General features: G+C 36.7%; 1 protein-coding gene across 1 annotated transcript; it reads right to left on the bottom strand.

Moving 5' to 3' along the window:
- Positions 1-8,116: 8,116 nt before the first annotated feature.
- On the bottom strand, positions 8,117-9,612 carry LOC109219679. Its single transcript, XM_019384151.1, has 2 exons — positions 9,091-9,612; positions 8,117-8,920 (listed from the first exon to the last, which is right to left on the bottom strand). Exons 1-2 carry the CDS (start codon positions 9,610-9,612, stop codon positions 8,117-8,119), a joined length of 1,326 nt encoding a protein of 441 aa, XP_019239696.1.
- Positions 9,613-18,744: the final 9,132 nt, after the last annotated feature.

Below are 18,744 nucleotides of genomic sequence, written 5' to 3' on the forward strand. Positions count from 1 at the left end.
TATTAAGATTAAAACGTTTAGATTTGAATACAAATCTAATTATTAAGATATTATATTTTAATTTAAACACTAAATAATTAAAACTTCTTGTTTTCTCAAATCTAAATGTGTAAAATTTATGTTTAATTAAAAATAAATAAACACATAATTCAAAAAAATATATGTAATACGAAATGTTTATCAATATATTCGAAATATTAATTTACATGGTGGTAACTGTAACGTGAAGATTAACAATATATAGTATTGATTGATTATGGTAACTAGTGGTGGAAATGATTGGTGGTGGATATTGATGATGGAGGTGGTTAGTGGCAGTTGTGGAGGCTAGTTATGACGGCAGGTTGTGAAGGTGGCTGTTATCATAAGAACAGTGAATTATAAATTTAAATTTTGATTTGTCTGACCTTCAACTAGAAGAAATTTTATTTTCTTCAAACAGCCAAATCCGAAAAGAGAGATCGACTGAATACCGAACATCATTAGGCGGCGTTTGATAGGATGTATTATAAAAAATAATATAAGTATTAGTGATATTGTTAATCTTTTGTTTGGCAATATTAATTTTCAACTTATATTTGTTATATATTATATTCGGCATTATTCTTATGCATAACAAATCATAGTATTAGCAATTAGAGACGGATCTAAGATTTCTAGTACTTGAGTGCACTACTAGAAAAAGGAGGAAAAAATTTATTAAGTGGAAGTTATTCCCTATTCCTATTTGTATAGCTCAATCTTCAACCAAGTGCAACATTCAGTGGGAGTATAGGTGCCAACAATTAATATTATATCAATTTTAGAAAAATATGTAAATAAAATATTTAATTTTGCGAAAAGATCATAGATTCACGTGCCCCATAATATTGCCTATAAATCTGCCCCAATTAGCAATACTATTGTTTTTAATATATGAATAAATATGTGTAAACATAAAATTATCGTATCAAAACCTTTGCCAAATCTTTTCCCATGTTTTACTAATGTAGATTCTTGAAAATGATGGATGCTTAAACACGATACAGTCCATGAATGGAATAGACATTAGAAAAAATTGGAAGTTAACTGATTTGAAGTTTTGCTGGTTTTTTTTGGCTGACAATGTTGTACCTAGATTTGGAATTTGCAAGTGGCGCCATTTGGGGAGGGGGGAGGGGGGAGGACCTCTAGTTTCTCTCTTCTTATCCAATGACGTGAAACCTCTGTTTTAAAAGGTAGAATTGGGATTCGCCCGGGACTCGCCCCGGGGCGGAGAACTCGTAAAACGCCCCTGAGCTTATGTGTGGGGCTTAGTTCCGTGAGACTTACGCCTCGGCCATCGGGGCTTACGCCCCGGACACGCCCAACGCCCAGCGTACTGGGCTTGCCTAATAGAACTTTATGCAATTGTATGTAACTAACCTTGTAAATCTTCAAATTTTCTTAATAAATCGTTGACTACTCAAAATTACTTTTTTCCTAAGTATAAATTATTATGTTGGGAGTTTCGTCATAATTAAAATAAAAATTATTGCACGTTATCCACTAAGAATACTATGATAGTTAATTTTAAATAAATCTTTCTTTTAAAAAGTATTTATTTATTAACTATTGTTATGTCTTTACTATATAATAGTCCATATTTTTTTTAAATTATTTTTCTAATTATTTTTTTCACGTTTACGAGATACAATACTTATTAATTTAATAGCTCAGTATTAGCTAGTAACTATGTACAAATAATTAGTTATCATGGTATTGTATGGTGAACTATGTGTCACTTTATTAACTTGTTGAAACTTAAAAATGAATGATGCTTGAGAATCATATTTAAATTGTGAATTATGTTTTTATAAAAATTCTCTTTCAAATAGAAAGCATATTAAATAAAAAGAGTATTTTAAGAAAAATATCAAATTATTATATCGAAATCTTTCAAAATCCATTACTCCTTAAGAGATACATATAAGATTTCGTATCGAATACATTACTTTTGATGTTTGAGTTGTAACGACATTGCAACTATTTGTTATGATATATGTCATACTTTTCGTATTATTCATAGTTGAATTATAATTTATTAATATTTTAAATATATTATTTGTTATAATTCTGTGATTTTAATGTACTTTTTATAATTATTTTTTATTTTATACTATCTTAAAAATTCATGAATTTAGTAAAATTTAAAGATCCATGGGACTTACGCCCCATGTCTCAGGGCTTACGCCTCGCCTCGTCAGAGGTAAAACGCCTCGCCTCACGCCCCCGCCTTTTAAAACCTTGCGTGAAACTAAGCAAAGTGTGATTTTTAATGTAAGAGGATTTGCCTCATTTTTCTTTTTTTCTTTTTTTTTAAATTTAGACGTCTGAATCTCTATACATAGCTGAATATGAAGATAGTGTATTAAGATTAAGACAATTGAATCTAAATGCACATCTGAATATTAAGATGTGTATTAAGATCTGAATACTAAATGATTAAGATTGTTTGTTTTTTAACATATGAATATATAAAATTTATCTTTATTTAAAATTAAACATAAAATTTAAATAAAATACTAATTAATCTAATGGTGGTAGTTCTAGGTAGTAGCTAGCGGTGCTAGGTAACGATGGTGGGTGGTGATAGTTAATAATGGTGGGTGGTGGTAGTTTATAATAGTGGACAGTGCTGGGTGTGCTTATTGACGGTGATGGGGATTGGTTATGGTAGTTGAAGTGGGTGAGTATATGTAGTTATGGTTGAGGGTGATGGTGGTGGGATGATGAGTGGTGGTACTGGTGGCGGCTATGGTTGAGGATGGTGGTGGTGGTGGTAGTAGTTGATAATGGTAGGTGGTGGCGGTAGTTAGTAATGAATATGGATGATAGCATATTAATGAAATTAAGTTTTTGTTATAGATCCTAATCATAAAGACCTATTCAGACCCTTTAAGTGGTTGTGAACTAAAAAAATAAAATGAATACACTTAATGATCTATAGATAAATGGTTAAGATTCTTACTTTAAAAACAAACGCACTTAATGTCTGAGATATGAATGATTAAGATTCGGACCTCCATTAAATGCAAACAAAAATAACCCCATGCATACAGTCAAATGGGATGCGCCACGTCCTTTTGATACATCTGATTATTGGTGTGGGCACGAGCAGGCTAGATTTTTTTGTGTAATTAAGTATTTATTAAATAGCTTAATTCCAATATAAATATTAAGTGCATATGTAATTACTCCCTTCGTTCATTTTTACTTGTCCACTTTGAACTTTTCACGCCTCTTAAAAAATAATAATTGTAGTATGTATATTACCATATAACCCCTAATAATTATAGCATTTCAAAAGATCTTGAAAAATAGTAATTTGGAAATAAGTAGTTAATGATTAGGGTAAAATAAAAAATAAAAAATTGTCTTTCTCTTGATTTCATATAGTGGACAAATAAAAATGAAAATATATTTTTAATATAACGGACAAGTAAAAATGAATGGAGGAAGTATATAGTTACTGTGACAGTTCTTCAAGTTTTCTTTCTAGTCGTTTAATATTGGGATTTTACCATATTTCTGTTTGTTAGTTGGAGTGTAGACTATATTTTATTTGGCTTTCATGCTCTATATTTATATAGTATGGATCACGTCATTTCCAATTTATCAAGATAGACAATTTTTACTCAAATAGTGTAAATGAGAGTACTAAGATTTTTTTGTATTTCGTTTTTAAGAAAGAATAATTAAAGCTTTGCAAAGAAAACATACAAAGTTAAAGAATGCAGAGGGTATTTTTGTAAGAAAATATTTTTTAACAAAGATTATGTAATGCATATTAATTTTAATACACCAAATCAAACAGTTCATAAGAAAATAATTCTAACATAACTAATCCTAATATCAGCATTGCTAATATACTCCATTTAGTTCTATTGTTAATGACCCCTTAACGTCTAAAAATTGCACTATATACATTTAGAAATTGCTTGAAATAAAAAACAAACAATCTCAAATTATTGATAAAGATGGCATTATGTCAAAAACAGTACATCTCTTTTGGATGCTAGTAGAGTAGCAGTCTTGTCAAGAAGTTCCCCATCGCTTAATATTTGGTACATTATCAACTATACCTACCAATCTACCATACTCCTACAAACCTTATCCTTACCTGTTGCCTCCCATATTAAGTTAGATTCTGTGTTTGCCTTATCACTTATCTACGCAAGGAAGGAGTACTAAAAAAATTATCGCCGTTACGGGTCGTTTGGTAGGATGCATTAGATAAAATAATGCATGCATTAGTATAGTGTATTAATATTATCTTGTTTGGTACATCTTTTGAACTTATGCATAAGTTATGCAAGCATTGGTTATACACCCTATTTGGTATTATCCTATGCATAACTAATGTATACGAAACCATGGCATTAACAATGCAATGGGTTTTAATGCATGCATTAGCTTAATTAAAGAAAAAATTATCCTTCAAAATTTATGCTTATGCTATTATATTAATGCAAGTTTGAAATAATCCAAGAAACTAAAAATAAATTATATCCCTAGTAAATAAATAAATACGTAGCACATTTCCTTTTTTTATAAATAAAATTAATGAACTATACTACAATATAGGTAGACAAATCAAATAATATTTAACCTTTTTCATATAAAATATTCCTCAACATATGTTTCTTTTAAAAAGATAAAGTGATAGATTGGCGACGAGCGCAAATTAAAACACACACTAAAATATGCTCGATAGTCGATTATAATAAAATATAATATCGTATCCACAACGACTGGAGTTAAACAGTATTATCGAAGTTTGTAGCTAGATTGCTATCCAAGATGATCAACAATTGAGATTTATGTGATTAAAACCAAATTTAACTAAGAGTCTAAACTAATGACTAGTGACAAACAATGCAAGTAATAAGCAAAGGAAGTTATCAACGGGAGAAGATAGGGTTGATAGGATAGGTGCAAGATAAATGTCCGGGATCTAACTCTAGATAATTTACTTCTAATGTTCAAGTGAGTCTCTCGAATTCACTTGGTTATTTGTTCAATTGTTTAGTAGAAACTCCTCTCTCGATTAAGTCTCAACCTCACGAGATGAACCAATTTTAAGCACGTGAAGATATGCAAGAATTCGTAGTGGATTGGTCTTTAGGAGAACCTCTCTCGATTATCCTCCTAACTAGGTTTAATAAACTATTCAACTAGCCTCTTCTGATTACTAAGAAGAATTAATGACTTCAACCAACAAAATATAATGCAAAGATATCACAAGTTATGCCTCTCTCGATTACATGAACTAGTAAATACAGATGCAACGATTAAAACATCCAAAATGATTCAATACATAAAAACTAGAGTTATAATCCACAAACAAGCATCAGTACACCAAATCCATCAAACCCTAAAGAGAACTACTCCATGGATATGGAGTAATTCATAATAAATATGTTTAAGTTAAAGGAAATACAAAATGGTCCAAACTCTTATCTTGAGTAAGGATTGAATGATGAAATCTTTGTGCTATTGCTTCTCCACCTCATCCTTAGATTCCTTAAGTCTAAAATGTGTCAAAAGGTACCAAAAATAACATTTTACATGTATACTAAGTAGCATCGGGCCCAAATGAAACCACCTTCTCCTAACCGAAATAGGATTGTTACTCTGTAAAAAATGCACAGGCGCGCCGCATGGAGCGACGCGCCATGCGGTGTGGTCGTGAAACTTATCAGAGAGTGTGCAATTTCAAGGCAGCAGCAAAATGAACAACCGCGACGTCCCACACACCGCGGCTGTGGTGATTTCTTAGAGTCCAGTTTCTTTCTTGATTTTTGATATCCAGACGTGGTTCTCGACCCCCGAACACGATCTCGGCTTAATCCCATGGGCTTTTACTCGAACTTTAAAGCTCTAAATAGCTCAAATTCGTTCCGTAACATTTACATCACTCGGAATCACTCCTACAAGGCGTAAAATACACAATTAGTGCAAAACACTAGCAATTAAAGCTCAAACTCAATTAAAGTATAGTAAATTAGAGTGCAATAAGCGACTAAACGCGAGATTATAGCCTACCATCAACACCCCACACTTAAACCATTGCTTGTCCTCGAGCAATCAGACTACACTTCATATATACACGACCTTTTTAAACAACTCTCCTAACCCAGTACACCAAGAATATTTAAAATAGACTTAGCACAATAGTGTAACATCCTTGCCTCAAAATTTGACTCACAAGTACCATGCATTATTTATAACTCACCCACTTACTCTAACATAGAGGTCAATGACGCTACCTCTCCTTCATGAATCAAGTGCCCTCACACAAACATTGAGAGTAGTTCCACACACAATCAGAATTAAGAACAATTAGGAACTCAAGATAGAACGAATTCACTCACTCTCAGAAACAAAATTCATATGCCACAAAAGATGAACCATAGGCTTTCCTTAGTGTACTACTCTACTAATTGAGCTCATTCAGTCAAGGATCAAGTAAGACTTTAATTGGTTGTAATGTAGGCTACGGGACGGGTAGGATACATTTAGATATAATAGTGACTACACCTCCACAAGCACTTTAATACATACACTTTAATATTCAAAACCCCACACTTATGTCAAATAATACTCCACCTTCACATCAATATACATTAACTCCCTACTTCTTTAAGTACATTTACAACAAGAGTCGCCACTATCAAAGAATATTTTGCACAACAATATAACTATATTTTTTCTTTTCTTATTCAATTCAAGTGGCTCTTACTTTTTCAAAACAGTGCACCTTTTTCCTTATTTCATTAGTTTCACTCAAAAGCCAAACCAACCACCCCACACTACAACTTTTACAAAGTTCATAAGAATTTCAAGTGCTCACGGGAGGTACAAGGTTCAAGTAGACGGTCAATTAAAACAAATGGGTAAGTCTTGTAATGTGGTTACCCAAGAAAACAAGATTACAGGCTCGAAGGGGTTAACTAAGATACATCACAATTAGGTGGGTAATAGCATATAACTAGCTCAACAAAGAAATGCCTATATCACTTCCAAGACTAAACAAACTTACTATTTCGCTTTGCAAACATACGAGGCAAGTTCTAGACATCAAATGCAATGCACAGAATAACACTAAACCTCCCACACACATGGCACATAACTCACTCAGGATCGGACTCATCAAGACACTCTAGTCAAAGCAGTTAAGCACAGTTAAGATCATACAGTTTAAGGTACTTATACAAGAGTCAAAAACTGAGCCTAAGCGTCACAACTAAAGCACTTACTATTCTCAAGGCATAATAAAGTCTAGAGATATTGATTCCAATTCAAATCATAACACAAGGTTTTCACACCTAACAAAATAAAAACTAACTATACCCGGTTCAAACAAAACCCTTGGAAAAGAACCGCGGCACAAAGAACCAAGGGGGAATTAATACACTACCTACAAAGAAAATCTTTTTGGTATTTTTCCTTCGACTTTAATCCCTCAAGAAACTCGTCGAATGATATCCATCGTCGAGAAAAGTCGAAAATTTTAAAAAATTTATGGTTTTTTCAATTTTGTTTAACTACAACTACTAATAAAATGAAACTACAACTAATATACATACAACATATAAATATCCCCTACCCCACACTTTAAGTTGTGGCATGTCCCCATGACACACAATTAAAAAGCATAAGGTAGAGAAAACTTCCCTGAATCTCTAGTCGGGGTCTGAGTCGAAGTCGGGCTCCATTCCACGCGCCCAAACTAGTGCGCACATCCACGCAGACATCTTCTTCTCAACCTTTTTGGGGTACACCTCACACTTGTCTTTCTCACTCACTGGGCCTTATCTCTTGAACTCTTCACCTTCCATTCAACACTTGCAGTTGGTTTCTCCTTTCTCACCCCCGTCCATCTTGAACGTCACAGTCTTATCACCCACTCTAAGCATAAGTTTTCTCCAATATTGCTCTACCCGTTGCTAAGAATGGTCTTCCTAAGATAAGGGGGACCTCCTTGTTCTACTCCATCTTCACTACTATAAAGTCTACAGGAAATACAAGCTTATCCACCCGCACCAAGACATCCCACTATCCCCTCGCGTATTATAGTCGTTTGGTCAGCCAGCTACAAAGATATTGGTGCAGGAATTATCTCTCCAAGCTCATTCTTCGGCTTCCTATAAATAGACAGAGGCATTAGATTAATTGAGGCACCAGAATCACATAAAGATTTATCAAAGTTAAGAGTGCATAAAGAGCAAGGTATCGTAAAACTCCCTAGATCTCTACACTTTTGTGAGAGTTTATTTTGCGATATTGCACTGCAATACTCTGTGAGCTTGACCACTGAGGTTTCTTCCATCTTCCACTTCTTTGTAAGGATCCCTTTCAAGAAGTTGGCATAAGCTGGCATTTGGGAGAGAACTTTTGTGAATGGCAAATTTACATTAACCTGTCTCAGCATATCTAGAAATCTCTCGAACTGCTTGTCCAGCTTTTCTCTATAGAGCTTTTGGGGAAAAGGTAGAGCAGGCATGTGCTTGCTCTTTTCATTAGCTTTCTCCCTTCTCGAAGTTTCCTCTTTCTTCTTTATATCAGCTTCCTTCTTGCCTTTCTTCTTCTTATCAACTTCAATTTTCAGCTGCCCCTCACTTTCTTTTACAGGTATTATTTCTTTTTGGACTGGAGTGGGATCTTTCCACACTTGCCCGCTTCTCAAGGTCACAACATTTACCGTTTCTTTGGGATTCTTTTCAGTATCAGCTGGCAGAGTACCTGGGATTCTCTCAGACAATATAGTTGCAATTTGTCCCACTTGTCTCTCCAAGTTACGCAAACCTGTCCCAAGTTCTTCGATAGCTGCACCATGAGCATATAATCTCTCATCTGTCTTGACAATGAAGGACTTCATTAGATCTTCTAACCCAGACTGAATTGGATGTTAAGACTGAAACTGTGGCCTCTACTGATTTTGGAAGCTTGGAGCTCCTTGTCCTTGAAATCTGGGGTTGTTTTGTTGCCATGCATTTGCTGTACCCCCAGGTGAACTCCATGAGAAACCAGGGTGCTTTTGACCTATTGCATTGAAGTTATAATTACCCACAGCATTAACTTCCTCAGTTGAGGTTTGACACTACGAGTAGGGTGTCGTCCTCCGCATATGTCACATGCTGCATGAGGCTCATTATGTATCGAAGCTAAGGTCAACTTCCTTATTTCTTTTGCCATGGAATCAAGTTGTACCTGCACAGATGTGTTAGCATCAACCTGGTGAATACTAGTTGCTCTTATTCTTTCAGCAATCTGAGAGGGCCACTGATTTGCATCTTCAGACAACTCATCTAGAATTGTGATTGTCTCCTCTGGAGTCTTCTTTATCAACGGGCCTCCAGCTTCATTGCTCAATGTTCTCTGTGAGGCCGGTGTCAATCCATCCCAAAAATCCTGGAGTTGCATCCAGAGTTCAATTCCGCTATGTTGACACTTTTGCACTATCTCCTTAAACCTCCCCCAAGCTTCAAACACAGTTTCAGTCTCGTTCTGGCAGAAGTTATGAATTTCTCTTCTAAACTTGCCCGTTTTAGCTGAGGAGAAATATTTATCAAGAAATTTTTTGGTCATCTCCACCCATTTTCTATTTTATCCCTGGGGCAAGCTTCGAAGCCAGTGCTTTGCGCCATCTTTGAGTGTGAAGGGGAATGCCCTTAAGTAAATTGCATCTTGTGACGCACCATTGTATTGAAATATGTTCATAATCTCCTCGAAGTCCATCAGATGATTTTTTGGATCTTCGTTCATCTTTCCTCTGAAGACACAGCTATTTTGGAGGGTTTGGAGCAACCCTTCCTTCAGCTCAAAATTATTGGCTGCAACTGGAGGTGGTCTCACACTTGATAAGCCTTGCTTGTAGACGGGTCTAGCGTAATCACTAAGTGGTCTCCCAGCACCGGTTATGTTTCCGAACTGGTCTGGAACCAAAGGCTGATTCTGAGCAATTCTCCGAGCCCTCTCCTCTTCATAGGCAATTTGTGCATCTCGAAGAGCTGCTTCCTCAGCATCCTGATCAGTTCTTTTCTCTTAGTTGGGCTGCCTCTCTCGCAGCCAAATCTACATTATCATCATCTCCGATAAATTTTCTTTGGTTGAGGATTGCTCAACCTCCTTTATATTCTCGGGGAGGTTTCTTTCTTTCCTCAGCTGTCGTAGTTATTTTTTAATTTCTGGTCCCAGAAGATCAAGTCATGCACCAATCTAAACATGTAGCACGCGCACAGTCAAAGAACACCAAACGTAAAAAGAGAAAAATAAAATAAAAAGAAGAATTCCTGAATTAGCACTACTAACTATTTCAAACACTATTGATTGCCAATCCCCGACAATGATGCCAAACTTTAACGAGCGCAAAACACACTAAAATATGCCCGCTAGTCGATTATAGTAAAATATAATATCGTATCCACATGAGTTGGAGTTAAACAATATTATCGAAGTTTTTAGCTAGATTGCTATCGAAGATGATCAACAATTGAGATTTATGTGATTAAAACTAAATTTGAATAAGAGTCTATACTATTGACTAGTGACAAACAAAGCAAGTAATAAGCAAAGGAAGATATCAATGGGAGAAGATAGGGTTAATAGGATAGGCGCAAGATAAATGTTTGGGATCTAACTCTAGATAATTCACTTCTAATGTTCAATTGAGTCTCTCGAATTCACTTGGTTATTAGTTCAATTGTTTAGTAGAAACTCTTCTCTCGATTAACTCTCAACCTCACGAGATGAACAAATTTTAAGCACATGAAGATATGCAAGAATGCGTAGCGGATTAGTCCTTAGGAGAACCTCTCTCGATTATCCTCCTAACTAGGTTTAATCAATAATTCAACTAGCCTCTTCCGATTAAAGAAGAATTAATGACTTCAACCAACAAAATTAATGCAAAGATATCACAAGGTATGCCTCTCCCGATTACATGAACTAGTGAATATATTTGCAACGATTAAGATATCCAAAACGATTCAAAAAATAAAAACTAGAGTTGTAATCCACAAACAAGTATCAATACACCAAATCTATCAAACCATAAAGAGAACTACTCCATGGATACGGAGTAATTCATCATAAATATGTTTAAGTTAAAGGAAAGCATAAAACGATCCAAACTCTTCTCTTGAGTGAGGATTGAATGATGAAATCCTTGTGCTTTTGCTTCTCTACCTCTTCCTTAGCTTCCTTAGGTCTAAGATGTGTCAAAAAGTCCAAAAAATAATATTTTTACATGTATTTATACTAAGTAGGGTCGGGCCCAAACGAAATCACCTTCTCATAGCCGAAATAAGATTGTTACTTTGTAAAAAATGCACAGGCGCTTGCATGGGGCGATGCGCCATGCGGTGTGGTAGTGGAACTTATCAGAGAGTGTGCAATTTCAAGGCAACAGCAAAATGAACAGCCACAGCGCCCCACGCGCCGCGGCTGTGGTGATTTCTTAGTGTCCAGCTTTTTTCTTGATTTTTCATATCCAGACGTGGTTCTCGACCCCCGAACGCGATCCCGGCTTAATTCCATGGGCTTTTACTTAGACTTCAAAGCTCCAAATAGCTCAAATTCGTTGCATAACATTTACATCACTCGGAATCACTCCTACAAGGTATAAAACACACAATTAGTGCAAAACACTAGCGATTAAAGCTCAAAGTCAATTAAAGTGCAGTAAATTAGAGTGCAATAAGCGACTAAAACACAAGATTATAGCCTACCATCAACTAGTTATGAGGGTATTTTTGTAAACAAATAATTCTTTTAGAAATTGTGCAATGCTATAATAATCAAACCAAACAATGGATAAAATATATGTCAGCATAACTAATGCAAGCATAACTAATACCAGCATTACTAATACATCATTTCAGTATTATTCTTATGCACCTTACCAAACGACCCCTTAAAATTTTGGTCCATGCTACATGGCTCCATGTGTTTCAAATATCACAATTCCTTTCCGTTGTGTCTTTTCCTTCCTCTTCCTTTTGTTGTTTAAGTAATCAACAATTTCTCGCGGAAAATTTATCTTAGTTATGCATTGTGTACAGATTAACTTATCTTCCAATATATTAACTGATTATATAGAGGAAACAGTAATAAAGTTTAACTGATCAGAAGTTAAATTTCATAGTACATATGAGTATTAAGTATTTGATTTAAATATACTGAATGTATATATCTAAAACTTAGATTAATTTATCATTATGTATAATTCTCACTCCAATTCTTTCCCACCTTTTATTTTCTCTCTCTCTCTCTAGCCCGTGGGTCAATTTCGCAAAGCACTATTTACGAATAAAACTTATTTCCAACATTATGCTTTTTAACATTTGCGAATTAATTTATTTGCAAAATTCAATACCTAAAATAAAATTTAGATGTTAAAGTATTATGCTGGAGAGTTGAGAAGCTTCCATTTTAGCTCAGGAGAAAGGTTTCTTCCGGTCGAGAAACTGGAGTTGCTGGCTTGCAGCTAAAAAAAAAGAAGAGAAAAAGAGTATAAAAGAAGAAGTGTGTAAGCTCCAAGCACAGCAATGGATTGTGATTAATTCTTGCTCACATCATCAAAGAATGTGGCGGGATAAATGAAATTTCTTTAACCTTGATGAGAAGTTTTGAGGTTGAGCCACGAGGCGAAAATATCTTTGATAGAGAATGTTTTCCTTTTAAGGGACCATAAGCGACTTGGATCTGAATTAATCGGTTAGTCAGTCCCGAATACAATATGATCAAACCCAAAAAAAACTCCTGCCCACATGAAGTGGTTGTCCGTCCAGCTACTAAACTAACTACTACTAACGTGTATATCTGCTAACTCACTTAACAAGAACATGCTAATCTCCTACTTAACGTGATCATCAGAACTTTCGTGCATTGAATATCCTTTTAAACTCTTAAACATGAATTGATCTGTAGCTTGCACGTGAATTTAACATCTATAGACTATCAATTAATATGGGTGTCAAAATTGTAAGTATTTGTATTCGAAAATATATTCAAAAATAAAAATGCTATAAAAGTAGAAATGCAGAAGAATAGAACTATTCCGAGCCCAGTAAATTCACAGTGTTTCCTTAAGGAACTTAATCCCTCCTAGTACCCGAGGTTTAGGATTATTTCCTCACAGGATAGAAGGAATTACCCTCACTTGTGTAGCGGTACTTCAAACCCAGTGACAACGAACGCAAAGAACAGTAGTAAATCACACATACTGCTTTCTTTTCTATTAAAATAATGCAGAAAGAAGAAGGAGAAATTAGAATTTTCGTAAGAAAAATCTGAGGGAGAGTTCCTGTATTTATAGCCAAAAACGTTGGGTTATACTGAAGAGTTACATCTCTTCTGTAACAACCTGGCCGGTTGTTTTAAGAATTACGCCCCGATCCCCTATTAACTGCATTTCCCGTGTTTGTTTCTACTATTGTGAGTTGCCGGGAGGATTTAATTAGAGTTTCGGAGAGTTTTGGACACTTAGTCCCTAAATAAGAGTTTAAGTTTTAGAATTTGGACCGTAGTCGGAACAGTGTGAAGACGGCCTCGGAATGGAATTCCGTTGGTTCCGTTAGCTCCGTTGGGTGATTTCGGGTTTAGGAGCGTGTTCGGATTGCATTTTGGAGGTCCGTAGCTTATTTAGGTTTGAAATGCCGAAAGTTAAATTTTTGAAGTTTCCGGTTTGATAGTGAGATTTTGATATCGGGGTCGAAATGGAATTCCGGAAGTTGGAGTAGCTCTGTAGTGTTGAATGTGACGTGTGTGCAAAATTTCAGGTCATTTGGATGAGGTTTGATAGACTTTTTGATCGAAAGTGTAATTCGAGAGTTTTTTGAAGTTCTTAGGCTTGAATCCGATGTTAGTTCGATGTTTCGATGTTGTTTTAGGTGTTTTAAGGATTGTTATAAGTTTAGATAGTGGTATATGACTTGTTCGTGCTTTTGGTTGAGGTCCCGGGGGCCTCGGGATGATTTCGGATGGTTAACGGAAAGTTAGGAATTTGGAGTTGCAGCTGAAGTTTATGGCTGCTGTCATAACCGCATCTACGGTTGAGAGGCCGCAGGTGCGACTCCCGCAGATGCGGAATCAAGCCGCAGAAGCGGCCAGATGAGGAAAGGCTAGGATTCGCAGGTGCGGAAGTGTCCACGCACCTGCGTGACCGCATATGCGGTAAATAGGTCGCAGGTGCAGATTTGGGGAATTTAATGAATTTTCGCAGGTGCGGTTGTTTTTCCGTAGAAGCGGGACCGCAAAAGCAGATTTGCTGGGCAAAAAATAAGAATTTTGAGGGTTTGAAATCAAAAGTTAGAAAACTGATTTGGAGCTCGGGAGAGGGCGATTTTGGGAGGATTTTGAAGAGGAAATCAGTGGGTAACGATTCCTAATCCCTTTCTAGTTATATTCCTATAATCTTATCTTAGTTTTGTCATTTAATTTTGGATTTGGGATGAAAAGTGGAGGAAAATTTGGAGAAAGTTCTTCGATCTAAACTTTGAGTTTTGATTGGGAATTTGACATCGGATTTGGATATTTTTGGTATGGTTAGACTCGTGAGAGTATGAGGATTCTGAAAATGTAAATTTTACCCGATTCCGATAAGTGGGCCCGAGGGGCGTTTTGGTCATTTTACCTAATTTCGCGTATTAGCTTAGAATTTATTTGTAGAATCAGTTACTTGAAGTGTTATTTACATTATGCAATTGAATTGAATAGATTTGGGCCATTTGGAGTCGAGTACTCGTGGCAAGAGCATGGTTTCAGGTTGATTTTGAGCTGGTTCGAGGTAAGTGGCTTGCCTAACCTTGTGTGGGGGAACTCCCCTTAGGATTTGGTTTTGTTGATAATTGAAATGCCTTGTACGTGAGGTGACAAGTGCGTACTCGTGCTAATTGTTGAAAATCCATTTTCCTTAAGTAACTATAAATGTGATTTCCTTTTTCCTTGTTCATACTGCGTGTAATTTAAGCCTGCTATTAGCCTAGGGAAGCATGTTTAATTGACTTAATTGCTTTACTTGCTCAAATTTCCTTATGTGGATTATGTGCAACATGCTAGGTAGAAATACCTATTTTACTTTGGTATAGGAATTTGAATTGAATTGAGTATTCTTGTGTTGCTGCTGTGTGTTTACTTTAGGTCTATGGGACGGTATCCCGGGAGATCCCCCTGTATGTTTACTTTGGGACACGGAATTGTATTCCGGGAGATCCCCCTGCACTTTTTATATTGGAACTACGGGGCTGCACCCGGTAGATTCCCCCAGTACTGGATATTTACATTTGGGACTACGGATCGGGATTCCGGTAGATCCCCGCGCATTATGAGTTGGACTACGGGACTGCACCCGGGAGATCCACAGGATATTTATATTTCGGGGCTACAGGACAGTATCCTGGGAGATCCCCGGTTGTTATCTCTGTGTGAGTTGTATTCCTTTTCGTGATCATTTTATCTCTGTTATAGCTGCTGTTGTTTCTTTCTATCCTGTGTTACTGCTTACTGTTGCACTTAACTATACTGTTTTATTCTATACCGTTATACCTTGTATTTCATTTAACCTCAGTAGGGCCCTGAGTTTCCTCGTCACTACCCGACCGAGGTTAGGCTTGGCACTTACTGAGTACCGCTGTGGTGTACTCATGCCTTTTCTGCGCATGTTTTTCATGTGCAGATCCAGGTACTCTCACTCAGTCTTATCACCCTTGAGGCGAGGCGCTTTTGTAGAGATTTCGAGGTATATCTGCCGCGTCTACAGACCGAGGAGTCCTTTTCTATTCTCTGTACTAGTTTAGCCCTTCTGTATTTCCCTTGTTGGTAGACATTTCTGGAGTTAGAGCTTTTTATGTATCTCTTAGCTTGTGATTCATGGGTTTCCGGGTTTTGGGAATTGTTCAGTTTTTGAGATCTTGTATTGGTATATGCCGTGCGGCATCTTAAACAATTCTATATTTGTTTATCTTCGATTTTTATTAGTTTTCCGCATTTTGTTCCCTTTTCCGCAATTGTTAGGCTTACCTAGTCGTAGAGACTAGGTGCCGTCAAGACAGTTCACGGAGGGCGAACTTGGGTCGTGACAAGTTGGTATCAGAGCTCTAGTTTCATAGGAGTCATGAATCACAAGCCGGTTTATAAGAGTCTCGCGGATCGGTACGGAGACGTCTGTATTTATTTACGAGAGGCTATGTAACTGTTAGGAAATTTTTCACTTCATTTGATTTCCTTGTCGTGCGAGATTTGATATCACAATTCTAAATATCTGTCTTCTATTCTCTCACAGATAGTGAGGACACGTGCTACCCGAGATGATCAGGCACCCGCGCCCCCTACTGGAGCCGTCAGAGGCCGGGGCCGGGGTAGAGGCCGTAGTACCCGCGCGAGCTACCACCGAGGTGCCACCAGCAGTTCCAGCCGGAGTCCAGACACCTGATACGTTAGCTACTACTACTCCAGCACTCCAGGAGACCCTGACGTAGATTATGACTATGTACACCACTCTAGCTCAGGCAGGGTTGCTTTCCCTAGCTGCAGCTACATCCCAGGCCGGGGGAGGAGCACAGACTCCCGCCATCCGCACTCCTGAGCAGCGAGTGCATGTTGATCAGGTCCCAGAGATTATTCTTGTACGGCCGGTATCCCCAGCTCAGCCCGAGGAGAGAGCAGTAGCTTCAGAGGAGGAGTAGAAGAGGCTTGAGAGGTTCAAGAAGTATCAGCCTCCTACATTCAGCGGACTAGCCTCAGATGATGCTCTTGGATTTCTAGAGGAGTGCTACCGTATGCTCCGTACCATGGGTATATCAAGATCGAGCGGGGTTTCCTTCACTACCTTCCAGCTTCGAGGTGCCGCCTATTAGTGGTGGCGTGCTTATGAGTTAGACAGTCCGGATGAGGTTGCTTCCCTGACTTGGGCTCAGTTTTCAAATATGTTCATGAGAGAGTACGTTCCCCAGAGTCTCAGGGATGCTTGGCGCGCAGAGTTTGAGCATTTGCGCCAGGGTACTATGACTGTCTCGGAGTATGCTGTCCGTTTCACCGACTTGGCTAGACATGCACCAGCTTTGGTTTCTACTGTTCGCGAGAAGGTCGCCGGTTTGTTGAGGGGCTTATTCCCAGCATTAGGTCTAGCATGGCTCGTGAGTTGGAGATGGATATTTCTTATCAGCAGGTGGTGAGCATTGCTAGGAGGATTGAGGGTATGCATGCTAGGGATAGAGAGGAGAGGGAGGCCAAGAGGTCTCGAGAGTCGGGCCATTATTCTGGTGCCCGTGCCCCAGCTTCAGCTCGTCATGGTAGGGGTTATATGAGTCGCCCCGTTATAACGTCTTCCTTTAGCACCATATTTTACTTTGCTTTAGCTTGTCTGTTTTTCTACTTTTTCCTCTGTAATCTTCTCGTTCCCGAACCAATCCTTCTTTAACTTTCCTGCATAATTTAGACAAAAGTATGGAAGAAATATGATAGTTTTTGTGTTTTTACAAAGAAATTATATGTTTAAAAATCAAGTAAAATGCACTTATCAAATTCTCCCACACTTGAACTTTGACTCGTCCTCGAGGAAATATATATATATATATATATATATATATACACATTCACAACTTTGCAACAGTTAATGATTCCACCTGAAATTTCAAATATTTTTGAACTTTGTGGAACTTGCTTCGTTTACATCTTCACTTTTACTCTGCAAGTATCACTGTTAGACATCTTTGAGTTTCAGAAAAAACAAGAACAGTAAATCAGTTATTTACAATAAACCATAGGCTTGCCTTTCTTGTCAGTCGCCACTAATGTAGATCAATGTTGGCTTTAGAATCTTTTAGGACTTTTATTAGCTTATAATGTTAGGCTTTGAGCTGGTAGGATACAAGAAAAATATATAAAGTGACTTCTTCTTCTTCTTTTTTTTTTTTTTTTCTTCTTCTTTTTGGTGGCTTGATTTTCAAACATAGATGACTTTGTTCGAGAATTGGTGTTGATGTGAGGATTTTAAATTTATATAACCCTCTAACCCCTTTTTTTTCTTTCTTTTTTTATACATAAACACTCATATGCACGTGCTATACGTGTTCTTACATATGTGTGCCTATATATATATATATATATATTCTCTTTTTTTTTTCTTCTTTTTTTTTGTTGTTGTTTTTTTTTTAAATATTTCTCTAGAGACTTCACATACACCAATTCACAAATCGTCATCCATTAAACATGAGGCCAGACAATTGAAGAAATGGATATTTTTTTTTATGTGATAATAAAATTTGTATACATATGTATACAAGTAGGCTTGATGTTATAAGGTATAGATGGAAAAAAAAGGATATTTAGGCTCAAAATGGGATACTAAGGATAAATTTCATTTGGTAGTTATAAAGAAAGGCTCAATCGATCCAAAGATAGCCTAATTCATTTTCCAAAATCAGCATTTTTCTAGGATTTCGCTTTGACTAACAATAGAAGCAAGTTCTAGTTATTGAATATATTGATTTGAGCATACCTTGGTTTTTTTAAAACAGTCAAAGTTGTATCACAGTAGAAAACTAACATTAGCGAAAGTGGAGGCATAAAAATAGAAGTCTTCAATGTTACCTGAAATATTCAGATATGTTACCAAGAAATGAGCAAAGCTTATTCATGTGCAAATTATTCTGAAAGTTCTTTTCTTTTCCCTTTTTAATTTAAACGAAAGTGTACAAAAGCTTTTTTTTTTTTTTTTTT

Source organism: Nicotiana attenuata, unplaced genomic scaffold (assembly GCF_001879085.1).
Source record: "Nicotiana attenuata strain UT unplaced genomic scaffold, NIATTr2, whole genome shotgun sequence".
In the NCBI taxonomy this organism is placed as follows: domain Eukaryota; kingdom Viridiplantae; phylum Streptophyta; class Magnoliopsida; order Solanales; family Solanaceae; genus Nicotiana; species Nicotiana attenuata.

What these genes read in the sequence shown, in the direction of transcription:
- LOC109219679 (XM_019384151.1), bottom strand. Translation starts at nt 9,612, where the DNA reads ATGACCAAAAAATTTCTTGATAAATATTTCTCCTCAGCTAAAACGGGC. An exon ending in TGAGGAAGTTAATGCTGTGG is followed by an intron (nt 8,921 to 9,090) that starts GTAATTATAACT and finishes CATCCAATTCAG; the next exon opens with TCTGGGTTAGAAGATCTAAT.